At 39.9% G+C, this 12,911-nt stretch overlaps 1 protein-coding gene across 1 annotated transcript in view; it reads right to left on the bottom strand.

Moving 5' to 3' along the window:
- Positions 1-2,267: 2,267 nt before the first annotated feature.
- NEB (nebulin) overlaps positions 2,268-12,911 on the bottom strand; it is a 170,535-nt gene continuing 159,891 nt past the window's right edge. Inside the window, exons 140-150 of the mRNA XM_032780956.2 lie at positions 12,671-12,763; positions 12,092-12,184; positions 10,781-10,873; positions 10,415-10,507; positions 10,052-10,144; positions 8,933-9,040; positions 8,427-8,610; positions 6,907-6,999; positions 5,415-5,564; positions 4,212-4,321; positions 2,268-3,206 (exon numbers count right to left, since the gene is read on the bottom strand). Coding sequence (XP_032636847.1) covers positions 3,033-3,206; positions 4,212-4,321; positions 5,415-5,564; positions 6,907-6,999; positions 8,427-8,610; positions 8,933-9,040; positions 10,052-10,144; positions 10,415-10,507; positions 10,781-10,873; positions 12,092-12,184; positions 12,671-12,763 — 1,284 coding nt within the window. The 3' untranslated portion in view covers positions 2,268-3,032. The remainder of the gene's footprint in view (positions 3,207-4,211; positions 4,322-5,414; positions 5,565-6,906; positions 7,000-8,426; positions 8,611-8,932; positions 9,041-10,051; positions 10,145-10,414; positions 10,508-10,780; positions 10,874-12,091; positions 12,185-12,670; positions 12,764-12,911) is intronic.

The raw sequence follows: 12,911 nt of genomic DNA, 5'->3' as shown, positions 1-12,911 counted from the left end.
AGACGAAAGTACTTAATCGCAGATGCATTCAGATAGATGCTTATCTCACAGATAGACAGACACAGGACCTCCTGTACGGAGTTCCACACCCATCATTATTAGGGAAGGTGGTTCAGAAAATAAAATAACACCTGACAGTAATATTGGTAATCCTGCAATAGTCGAGGAGACCCTGGTTTTGGACCAGATAGAGCTGAAATTAGGACCCCCAACTACAGCTTCCAAAGAAGCAGGATATCTCACCAGGTCCTCTGCTTCAGGCAGACCCAAACACGCATCATCTAACAGCTTGGCTACTGAAAGAGAAACACTAGTATCATTAGGTCTGTCCTTCAAAGTCATTAGAATATTTTTTTCTTTTAAGAGTATCAGCTTTGGAAGCATATTCCTGTCTGGACAAAATTTTGCCACCTTGTGCCAGAAACACATAGCTAGAATTCCTGGGTTTCTAGGCTTTGCTATCTTAATTTTCTGCCATAAGTCTTTGACCAAGGTCCCAACCCAGTGGCATTACATGGCAGGTGTCTGCCCTGAGCAGTGTGACATTTGCAGGATTCTGATGCTGTCTGGTAGAGAACCCCCCGGTAGATTCCTTAGGGCAGTTCAGTTAGCCAAGTGAGCAACTTGACCTCTTTATCCCAAGTGGAACTTGCCATTTGTACTGAGAGCCCTGATAATACCCCTGTGAACCACTGGTGTCAGTGTCACCATTTTATTTGTCAATGAAAACTTGCTTTCTGATAGCCATCATGTCTGCCAGGCAAATGTCAGAGCTCATGGCACTTTCTATGCAGAAACCTTACTGCATGGTATGTGAGGTCAGGGTGGAGCTCAGAACTCTGGGATCATTTATCCTAAAGGTGAACTCTTCTTTCCATGCTTCCCAAAAGGGGGTTCTACCTTCATTCTGTCTAAGGACACAGTACCCCACCAAGAAGTGGCACACAGTAAATGTCAGAAGTACTCTGAAAATGTACCGCAAACTTAGAGTCCATGAGGAGAGCATGGGTTCTGTTGTAGCCTTCCATTCAAAATGGCACGGACTTATTGCTTCCAAGTCCTCTGTTGCAAGTAATTTAGATCATACATTGTGGAAGTGTTGAAGGCTTCTGACGATTCTAGTTCCAGAAGGGATCAGGGCACACACTATGCAAACCCTGGTGACTTCGTGAACAGAAGCAGCTAATACATCCACAGCAGACACTTGTTTGTGAAGCACTACAAGGTGGACTTCCCATTCTCTGCAGAGGCATCCTTTGGCTGGAAAATGCTGCAGGTGGTGGCTGTAAATGATTTTTGCCCTCCGAGCAAATAATACAGATGGGGGAAGGATATCATTTTTCCTTGGACCTTTTCTAAACCCTCCCTACATCTGTTCAGTGCTCGCTACTTCACAGACTTCAAGAACTGTGGAAGAGACAGAGCTGCAGAATGGAAAATTTCTTACCAATATTTGTCTTTCTGCTAGCAGCATCTCCCACAATTCTGCCCAGATATTAAGTGGAAACATTACCATACGACTGTTGATCCAATGTACATAGTAATTTTGTTAGCTCTGGAATATTTGTTAATGTTATGCAAGTTTTACAGCTTGAAAATAACTTATCTTGGAGTGAGTGGAGGGAGCGATGGCCAAACCATGCAGCTCCAAAACTCTAATCTGCCTCTGTGAGCTGCAGCGAGAGAACAGTCCAGACATCAATAATTGTTTGTTAGACAATTAACAAAGGAAATTATTGGTAAGAAAGTTCTGTTCTCCAGGATCATGATGTCATAATGTGGCAACGGCAAACCACTGGTCCCCAGAACATGAGTAAGTCTGTGCTGAAAATACACAGGTAACATAGCCAAAGGAGAGGCTTCAGTCTTCTAGAGATATTAGTCAGGCTGCTAGGACCACTTTGCTGATAAATATAACAGACGTTTTCATATTGGATCATTAGACCACTGGTACCTGTACCACAGTATTCTGTCTGATGGGCCAGGACTAGATGGGGGGAAGTTAAATTAATTTGCCCATAATTTCTTCCCAAACTCATCAGTTAGAGCTTAGCTAATGCCCTGACGTATTTTGTGTGTTTCATATGCCTTTATATAAACTTGTTGGTTTAAAAAAAATCATACTAATGTAACTGAAGTTCTCGTTATCCACATGAATGCGTCCATTTCTTTTCTGAATTCTGTTTAAAATCTTCGCCTCAACTATATCTTGTAACAGTGGAATAAAGATCTTTGAATATGTATAACTCAAGGATTTTCAGACGAGATTGTTGTGTAGCAAGATTGTTTAATATGCAGATTGTTTCACTGCTCTTGACCCAAAGTTAATACATCAATCATACTGCAGAGATGTGAACTTAGAAAGCTGTTTCCCTGTAAATTAGTGACTACTGACACCACCACAATCGGATGAAAAAAACATGCATCAGCGCTCAGCAAGCAGAAGAGAGGAGAGGCTTTTTCCACGTTTTACGTTGGGCTGGTTTGAGATTTTAAGTTAAGCTTACATGGTGCTTATTGAGAACTAATATATTCAAACATTTTTAGAACAGCATAGAAAAATCTTAGGGTGAATGATAAGAAAACCAATAAAACCAAAGTTGCATACTTTTTAAAAATTATATTTGAATACTGTGAAATTCAACTAGATTCCAAACCAAAAGGTACTCAGAACCTTTGTGTCAAAATGTTGCTTGCATAAAAATAATTCAGGGAAGATGGCATTGTAATAGGTTTTGATGAGCAAGTCCAGTTCTAAAACGATAGTTTGGAAGAACACACTGCTCTAGGGACTGGACTACTAGTGTGTTAGCAAACCATTCTCCTCAAAATGAATTGTAAATGGTGGTTTTTTTAAAACATCTTGTTCTATTTTTTTTTCAGAATGACAATTCATAAGACACCATCACTTAGGGAAAACAATAAGCACTTTAGAAAGGGGTTTAATTTATAGGGGCCAGTCTGATTGGGGTTTAAAAGTGCCTATGTGTTTTGACCACGTCAATATGCTTCATGGAAGACCGAACTTTCATTTAGACAGCTTCTACATAGTTGGCTGGAAGCATGCCAGTCTTGCCGGTCCTCTGTACAGTCCCATACATCCAGCCTTCATCAATAGCTTGGACATTTACAATTGCATCTCCATCTTTGAAGGAAACTTCATCAGCATCAGCTGCCATGTAGTCATACATGGCACGGTAGGTCTTCTATTAAAAAAAAAAAGTCATACTACAAGGTTAAAAAAAGCCCTAAGTTGCCACACTTTGTTCAACAGGTTATAAGGCAGCAGTGTACCACCCAAGGATGTAACTTCATACTCTCTGTTTGTATATATTTAGCCTGATTCCCCGCTCCCCCCACAAATAAACTCTAGTTTACAGGGTAGATTTAGCTCCAGTTCCCAGCCATGTATTCCATGCCTGCACAACGTGGGGTGGGAGAAGAGGTTAGTCTGGAGGTCACACAGCACAGTCTGTAATATCTACTTTAGGAAGGAGGCTGGGGCCTAAAAAAGGGATGGTGTTCTTAGCGTATCATTTGGACAACTCTGAATGGCAGACTTGTATGGAGCTCTAGCCACCAGTTTTAAGCCACACTCCCCTTGCAGAACTCTTGCTGAGAGCAGCCCTGTACACAGCTTGCATCCCCCTGGAATGGTTCCCCCAAGGCAGAGCTAGAACTTGTAATTTAACTTGCACAGCCTCGGCTAATGGTAATAAATGTAGTCCCTGGCTTTAGGTTTAAAGAGCAGCCCCTAGAGGGGGAGAAGACTACGATGTAATTTTCAGGTCTGGGCTGGAGCTCATGCCATTCCTGCTAATGTAAGATGCATCATTTTGCCCAGACCTTCCACTGTCTATCAGTGTGGCATGGTGGCACATCTGCTACTGAATCAGTTTCTGCATGTGGTGTGCCTTAGTGCTTATCAATGCTTGAGGGACCTTCAGTGTTGTTTAACGTGTGATATCTGACCAAACTATTAAACTTGGAGGAGCCAAGCCTGTTATCTAAATCACAGGAGATTTCAGATGCTGCCATCAATAGAAGGCCTCAGGTGCATAAATGGCACTAGCTCTAAACTGAGCCCGTTTACTGAGTATGACAAAAAGGTGAAAATGACTAAAGAAAATCACACCACCATTCATTTTACTGTAGCTAGTAAAACAACTTGGGCCTGACAGTCCACAAGCAATGTAATCAATTTTACTTACACCCGTGGTAGATGGGTGAGAGGGAACGGAAGACACTGTTGTCAGCTGGGTGGCAACAGAAGATGATCTTTGTTGTGGCAGTTCTATCGTTTTAGCTTGTTTGTAAGCCACTGCAAAAGAAAAGGTTGTTTAAATGGTAAATGAGTTGGAGGATTATTTTTCTCTTTCTCCCTCTCCCATTCTCAAGGTTTTTCCAGAGCTGAGAACTTTGCATACAAATAGTATTTTTAACATGAATAACGATACTTGGTCAAATCATCAGTTTAATTTCATTTAAACCAATGCCAGTGTACATCAGCTGTAGCTATGTTTTTGTCATGGCTAAAATGTATTGTTGGGTTTTTTTTCAATCAAACCTCTCATCTGAGTATCTTGAATGGTGTTCAGAGGGCCATAATATCTACCCCCCCCCTCCCCCGGGTTATGAGGCTCAAGGACTGGATAAGTTGTTTCATGTGTCTGGGCCATATGTCACACAGTCTGTTGTACAGCTGGGAATAGAACCCAGGAGTCCTGACTTTAGTACAATTGCTTTAACCACCTCTGAAGTACTGCAGTGACACACCGATACCTGAGGGATGTGAGCCAGTAGGAGTTCAATGTCTCTTCTCACTCATATAATCCCACCCCTTTTCCCCAGCCATCCCCTTCCTACAAAATTCTGGAAGAGAACCCCCCTATGCCCAAAATGGGAGCGATAGAGACTTTCTCCATCATTGACCCCATGCTTCCATAGTGTAAGCTGTGTGTCAGCTTCTCCCTCCCACAGTCCGTTCAGCCAATATGTGCCACCTCCTCCCCTGCTGCTTCCTGGACAGCAAGACAGCGAGACATGACATGGGAAAAGTACAGGCTTAGGGAGAAAGGGTTCCTGGTATAGGTGAGTTAGTCATCAGGACTCGCATCCCAGTATAGTCCAACTACATCTTCCTTTCTCCAGGCATGGCCCCTGTCATCCTACTTTGGTGCTTCTTTAGCCATTAAGAACTGGCCTGTCCCTATGTTGTTAAATACATCAAAATTAGGTAATATCCTAATGGTTAACCCATCTGTAGCTTTATTGACATTTACTTGCAGGTTAGATGAAGCACTAGTGAGAATGAGGTAGGGAGCTGTCTTATAAAATGCAAAGGAGACGTGCGCCTGGGCTACCCAAGTCTTTTTTTAATCCTGAGATCTTCCAAAATTTTGTTCCCTTCCTACCTGTTGTAGTTGTGGTGAAGAGGCCTCCATTGCTGTAATAAGACAGGTGCTGATCAGCGCCTTCTGAATGCTCAGATTTCTCATCCCCGGCACTGAGGCTTAATGCACTGGCAGAGCGAGATTGCTCCCGGCTGCGGCGCTGGGCTTGGACTGGAAGAAAACAAGCAGAAACCAGATTGAGTGCCTGGATCTATTTACCTCAGTAGTACTCTGTTACTAAAGGCCCTATTTTACTCTACCAGTACATTGCTACTGACATCCATGCAGTTATGTTGGTGTACAGTAAGCTGGAGAGAATCTGGCATGGTAGATATAAGCAGCTAAGCAAAAGTTACTTATATTGTAAATATTACTGCTGCTTAGAAAGCTAATGAAGAAACCACAGACATAGGGACTCCCAACTACACATACAGCTGCAGTGCTACTGAAGGGGCACTGAGGACTTCATGATAGAATTGTAACCTAATACGCACAATTGTGAAGTTCCTAATTTTTTTATTTTAATACAAAGAGCAATATTTTTATTCTGTTTATTTTTCAACATTCTTTCCTGCTGCACCTATTTCTCCCTCTAGTTATAGGGCAGCTGCTCTACTTCTCTTCATGTTCCCTTTTCTGTATCTGGTTGGATGGTACCTACGTTGAAAATATTTAACTATCACTTTCTTTGGATAAGCAAAATGTGATATTTTAAAAGCACTTGGTCTCAGTTAAATTATTAATATGATAAGTAAAAATTAGCAGAGCCATTTATAAACATGAATGAAACCTGAAGCTGAACACAACTCCCTTTTGGTTGTCATTCTTACTAGATTGGAATTTTCCAAAACATGGAGGATGCAATATGTACTCATAAATCAATCTCCACCACCCCCATCCAAGTAACACAAAGCTGGTTCAAGGTTGCTGAACATTTTTCTTATTGGTGCTTGCCGTACAGAGCTTTTCTCTAAAAATGAAAGAGTAAGAAAAAGAAGTCTGGCAGCTCTGCATCCATTTCATTTTAGATAAATAACGAAAGAAGCACATTTGATAAGCAAACTATAACAGCGATGTAAGCCAGCAGTAGACAATCCAATGCAGCTGTGTTAAAAGCATAACATACATATATATATACTTGAGGTTGAATAATATGTGTTTTCTGAAGATTAGCAATATCAAATATCCAGTTAACTATGCGTGCAACTAGATAAGTTTAAACTTATAGCCATGTAGGCTGGGATTTTCAAAGGCAAGTCCTGTTGTCTTTCAGTGGGCAGCTGGTCCCTAGGTGGGTTCGAAAATCCCAGCCATATTTAATAAAGTGCTTCCAGAAGTCAACATGAAAACCTATTCAGTTGTATTCCTTAACCTGCTGATGGAAATCCGTCTTCATTGGATAGTAGGTAGAGAGTTGACCTGTCTCTAAAAACATACATTTCAAGTAACTACACATTTGACCACACACTGTTAAATAGAACATTTGGTCAATGGCAGCTATTGTAGGACACACCAGAAATCATGTGTAAGCTTCTAGACTGAATGTTGTCTTCTGCTGGGTCATAGTCAAAAACTGATCCAGGATTAGTGCGCCACACACGAAGACCTGAAAGAGAAATGTACTGTTTTTATCAACAAGCCAAAAGTCCACTTATATCTTGAATAGCAAAAGGAACAGGAACAGAAGAGGTTCCAATACGCAGTAATTTTGTCTCTTAGAGCTGAATATGTTTGGAGGCCATAAGAGAAGTTTGAAGAGAACTTAAAACCATACTTCTCAAATTATCAGACCAGATAATTGTGCAAGGCCCATTTCCTTATTCCTCCTTCAAGTGATGCCATTGTACAGTAACCAATTTGCCAACCGCGTCGCAGGGATATGTCCATCTGTCCTCAGAAATAAATTAAAACTATTTTAAATCAATATGAATTATTATCTTTCTATGCTAAATTTAGAAAGATCTGGCTGAAACAGTAAGTTTCTAGATTGCACAAGGTATAGCTAATACTGCCCATTGAAGAGAGCTTCGCAACATTTAATTTGTTGAAGGGTTACTAAAATAGCTCAAAGTAACAGTGACTGAATGAATCAAACTGATTAACGTGACCCAACAGCTGGAAGTTAAAGCTAGACAAATTAAGACAAGACATAAATAGTGTTCCCTCTAATTTTTTCTATCCATGTGTGGAATGAATTTTATGTTCACCAATAAAGTGCGGATGTATGCCACCAACAAAAACAAAAACTTTTTTTTTTTTTTTTTTTGGTAAAGTCACCATAGGAATAAATACTCCAGTCAGGCCAGGTTAGGCATTTTAGAATTCACTACTCAAAGAAATAAATTTAAGCATAAGAGAGAAATAAAATTATGAAATGCATAGACCAGTCAAAAAACTAAAGCAACAGCACTTTGAAAGAATAAAATTACAGAGCATATATGTGCATTGCAGGAAACACCAAGTAGTAACGCTACCACAACAAGAATGTGTTGGGATGTGAGTGTGAGAGGACAGTGTGTGTGAGGCACAGAGACTGTGTATGTGTGTGTGTGTGAGAGACACACAGACAGATTGTGAGAGTCTGATGACTGCTGGGGAAGTCTATGAGAGACCGTGTGCTATCTCTTTAAGGCACTCACACCAGAAGGCTCAGACCATAGCAGCTGAGTTCTCCTGCTCCTGAGCCCCATTCCCCCTTCCTGGCTCTGTGGAGAAGGGGTACATGGGCAAGGAGGAGGGGGACACCCTGACATAAGACTCCCCTCCCCCACAGAGGGTCCCAGGAGCAGCTGGCCAGGTAAATTGTATGTTTTTCCTCAAAGACTGTTCTACTAATTATTTTGGGGATGGTCCATGGCCTGTGTTATACAGGAGATCAGTCTAGATGATACCAACGATCCCTTTGGGTCTTGGAATCTGTGAAAAGTGCTTGGGATGGTAAATTTTCATGACCATTTTGCAAGGCTTGTTTGAGTTTTACATGGGGCAGAAGAAATGCTCTCAGTACTGCTATTCAGTGTGAGCACTGAATACCTGTGATTGTCTCTTGATCCTGGTCCACTCGTTTTCGCTCCATTTCTACAACCTTTCTTTGAATGCCCCTATAGTGAATATCACTGAAGTCCTGCATGTTCTTTTTCACACGCTCTGTAATGGGGTCAGTAACCACAGGCGTGAAGCTACCTTTGTGTTTTTCAAAATCTTCATGGTATTTCACCTACAATTAAAAAAAAAAAAAAAGACACATCCATTTCTCTGTAGACTAGCTACTATTGGTATTTCTGCTTGCCCTGAATTAATAGCTAGTAACGATGTGCATTGGCATGTCTGACTTCTGAAAACCAAGAGACAGGGAAATCCCAAATATGTATCCCTTGTGGATTCCATAAGGGATAAACTCAGTTCAGCTTTTGCTATTTAAATATAGCAACCAGAATCCCATAGACATTATCCACAATGTGACAACTCTGATTGCTCAAGAACTGAGTTAAATTTTGATTACATCACTTGCCAACCTTCTAAAAAAAAGGAAGCCTTACAGTAGAGATGTGTCGCTGGGTCTCTCTCACACGCCTCATTTCGGGGGTATCCATTACATAGGCTGCTTTGCCTTGAACTTGTTTCCGGAAACTATCTGAATAGAGGACCTAACAAATGAGAAACAGGACGTGAATGTGGGTCACTACATCTGCCTCTGAATTCTCAGAGACACTTTGCACAGGCATGACGAGATCAGACAAAATGAATGAGGACATGCTGGCGAGAGCCTCTAGGCCACCACACTAGTTTAGTTATTGAGACACGGATAGCACTAGCTTTTGAGAGGCACAGTATAAGAACATGCCTCAAACTTTCTTTTCACTAAGTACCAGATTTTTTACGCTGATCTCTGAAGTCTTGTAAAGGCAAAATAGTGGTGAAAGCCTGATTAATTCTGTTAGATGAGTATGTAAAAAATTGCTGCCTTGGTAAACAAAGGCCAGAGCCAAACCTTAGACAGTATTTTGGGCCATATTCTGTTCTCATTTATTGACATGCAACTCATTGACTTCATGGAGTTATCAGTGAGTAGTGGAGAAAATAATTAGGCCCATCTTATCCTTCTAATATTCAGTTACATTGTGGGGAGGGAGGGACATTAGGATCTCAAATACTGTGTTGATGAGGGCCATATAGGTTCTGTGAAACTATCTGCATGCATAAGCATTTGCCAGGGGAGGACATGACAAGTCTCTGCTGTCTTGAGAAACAGCTTATGAGTGATGGGGGGTACTGCCTGTAGGAATGAATACATTTTATGTAGAATACAAGCTACTATCAAAAAATAGAAAATATCCATAATGCTGAAGAATGGCCATTAACAGCTCATACCATATACATTCTTTAAATACAGAAGATATTACCAGGAATTTAGGTGGTTAAATTTGTTATTTGAGGTCAAATCGTTATTTAAAATAAGGAATCCGATGAAAATAGAGAGCCAGTTAAAACAAGGAATGGTCAGCTCCAGGAATTAGAGTTATATTTTAGTATCATAACTTCAAAACTAGGTAAGGGAGTTAATATTTAGATGTTTTTAAGTTGAATGAGGAAAAGACTAAATGATTTATAATGTTAAAATGTTATTTTGTAACTTATTTATTTGTCCAAGCAAATACCGAGCTAATGTTTTCTTGATTTCGTTTAGCTCTCTCCATCTCTGGAGTGATAGGTGTCGGAGTTCCTTTTCCCATGTGCTCTTTGTACAATACCTATAGCACACAAAAAAAGTGTCCAAAAGTCAAAGACTAGACAATTGTTGATGAATCATGGTGTAAATGGTGTTATTGTTTAATCATACTCATCACTGCAGGGATATCAGGAAGTAAAGCAGTTAAAACGTTATCTGATTATGCAAAAAGTAAAACAATTTATTTCAAAAGAAAAAAAAAGGCAAGTTGAGAAAATTGGGGTAAAATTAGAAGCAGAAAAAGTTTTTGAAGCTTGTTATTTTTTTAATATAAGGATGTTCCTTTCAATACCAAGCTAATGTTTTCTTGATTCCGTTTGACTCTCTCCATCTCTGGAGTTACAGGTGTCGGCGTTGCTTTCCCTACATTTTCTTTGTACGCAACCTACAGGTTACAAAGAAGTATCCAAAAATCACAAAAAATGTACAAGTGAATTTTTTTAAACTATTACTTTTGTAATAGTAAAGTTTATTGTGTTAATAGGAAAAAAATCCCTCTGGAAAAAATATTTTAAAAGTTAATAAAATCAATGCTTGTCATTTTAAAAAGCCAATTCAAATTACATTTAAAAATGTGAGGAGAAAAAAAACTAGTCAGATTAAAGGTATTTTTTAAAAATGCACTGTCACATCACATTTTATTTTCTCAAGACAATACCGAGCTAATGTTTTCTTGATTGCGTTTGACTCTCTCCATCTCTGGAGTAACAGGTGTTGGGGTTGCTCGCCCCAAGTTTTCTTTGTATAATACCTACGGGATACAAAAGACGTATCCAGAAAAAACAAGTTACTTATCAAATTTAAAAAATCATGCCTTGTTATGGTACACAGCACTACATGAATGCCAAACAGGGAAAAGGATGTGTAAGAGCAAGAAAAAAAAAACTGGAAAAAAAGATTAAGAATGAAGTTTTCATATTAAAATAGAAGGGCTCTATCCAGCTGCAAATATTTATGGTACTGTAGGATGCACAAGCTCTGGGAAGTTGTCTGTGCCCTGGGCAGACCTAGTCAAGAAAGAGGTTGCTCCAGAAGACCTGAAAAATGAGTCCCTAACTCCCATGTACCACATCACTGTCTTCATGTATTATGCAAACCTTAAGATTAGGGATGGAGTAGGAATTGCTGTAGGAGGGGCAGTTGGTAAGATGGTCTTCAGTTCTCAATCACCTGAACTGGTAGTAATCTGAATCCCAACCCAAATGAGACTCCATTGACTGAACCTTCCCACTGCCAGAGTATGATCACTGGGTGTGGTTAGGGGTTTCCCCAGTGAAGACATCCCTTCTTACTACTTTCTCCACTAAATCACCATTTGGAAAGGATTCTTCTCTCTCTGTCTCTGTCTCGAAGCTGTCAGCCAGAGCTGTTTATTTCTCTGGCTGATTGACACCAGTCAGCCAAATTAAAAACCAACTCCAGGGGCAGATATTCTGTAAATCTCACTGCATCACTCCCAGGGCCCTGACTGCTGTATATGGCAATCTGAGACTTCATCCCTTAAAAGGGGCAGGTTGTTCAGTTGTGCAATTCCAGTTAAGGCAATGGAAACACTCCCACTGATTCTAATGGGAGCTGGCTCATGTGGTTCTCAATGTTTCCTAGATACTGTCAATTACTTCCAACTCCCACAGAGGTCTAGAGTATGTCATCAGGTCAGTTGCTAACTGGATTCAGTGGAATAATAGGGAGGAAGTGCTGCTGAGCTCATATAGGCCAGCAGCCACAGAGACTGTTAATATCTGGATAGAGCCTGACAGTCACAGAGCTGGGTTATAAAACAATCTTAAAATTTCAGGAGCAGACTGTTAACACTAAAGCTAGGTTTATTTTTAGAAGCAAAAAAAATAATTATGCAAACAGAGCCATATCTAATGTTTTAAGCTAAAAAAGCCTTTCTGAAATAAGTTAGTGTTATTTTATTAAAAGCTAGGAGCAAAGGGGAAAAAACTGTTTATTTTATAGGTACCGAGCTAATGTGTTCTTGATTGCGTTTGACTCTCTCCATCTCTGGAGTGACTGGTGTTGGGGTCGCTTTCCCCACGTGTTCTTTGTACAAAACCTACATGATACAAAGAAGTATCCAAAAATCATAAAAAGGCAATGACAATAAAAACAAGAGCTTCTGAATTATCACATTTAGAAGGGTTACTTTTGGGGCCCATTCCTGTTTCCAGTAAAATCAATAAGTGCTTTGTGATTGATATAATTGGCTGCAGGAATGGCTCCATTTAGGAATCAGCACTGCATGGAAGCAAAATAGCTTAGTAGAATAAGGAGTATGGAAGGGTTAAACAAAACCAAAACCAAAACAACACTGTTTATTGAAAAAAGAAATTCAATTAAATTGTTGCTCTAATAAAATCCTAGTACGAAAGGATTAAAGATGAGAGTCCGTAGCTTATTTATAAGTATAAAAGGTAGGAATTTTATGCCAAGAGGTGAATTCACATCCATTTTAAAGTTAGAAAGCATGGATTGTTAAAACCTCTAGTGTTAGGTTAAACAGGTCAGATCTTAAAAAGAGTGTTTTTCCTGCTAAAAATACCGAGCTAATGGTTTCTTGATTGCGTTTGACTCTCTCCATCTCTGGAGTGACTGGTGTTGGGGTAGCTTTCCCTACATTTTCTTTGTACAACACCTGTGAGACATAAGAAAGCAGCCACAGAAAGCAGCAATAAATAAAACTGTTGGTTTACAAGCTGGAACCCTAGGGCATGTTCTATTTTGTTGTAAGACTTCGGTGTTACATTTTTAAAAGAATGCATCTGGGGAAATACAGATTTAAC

The sequence above is a fragment of the Chelonoidis abingdonii genome, chromosome 10, assembly GCF_003597395.2.
Source record: "Chelonoidis abingdonii isolate Lonesome George chromosome 10, CheloAbing_2.0, whole genome shotgun sequence".
NCBI classification, from domain to species: Eukaryota; Metazoa; Chordata; order Testudines; family Testudinidae; genus Chelonoidis; species Chelonoidis abingdonii.
This window is presented reverse-complemented; position numbering and strand designations above follow the sequence as displayed.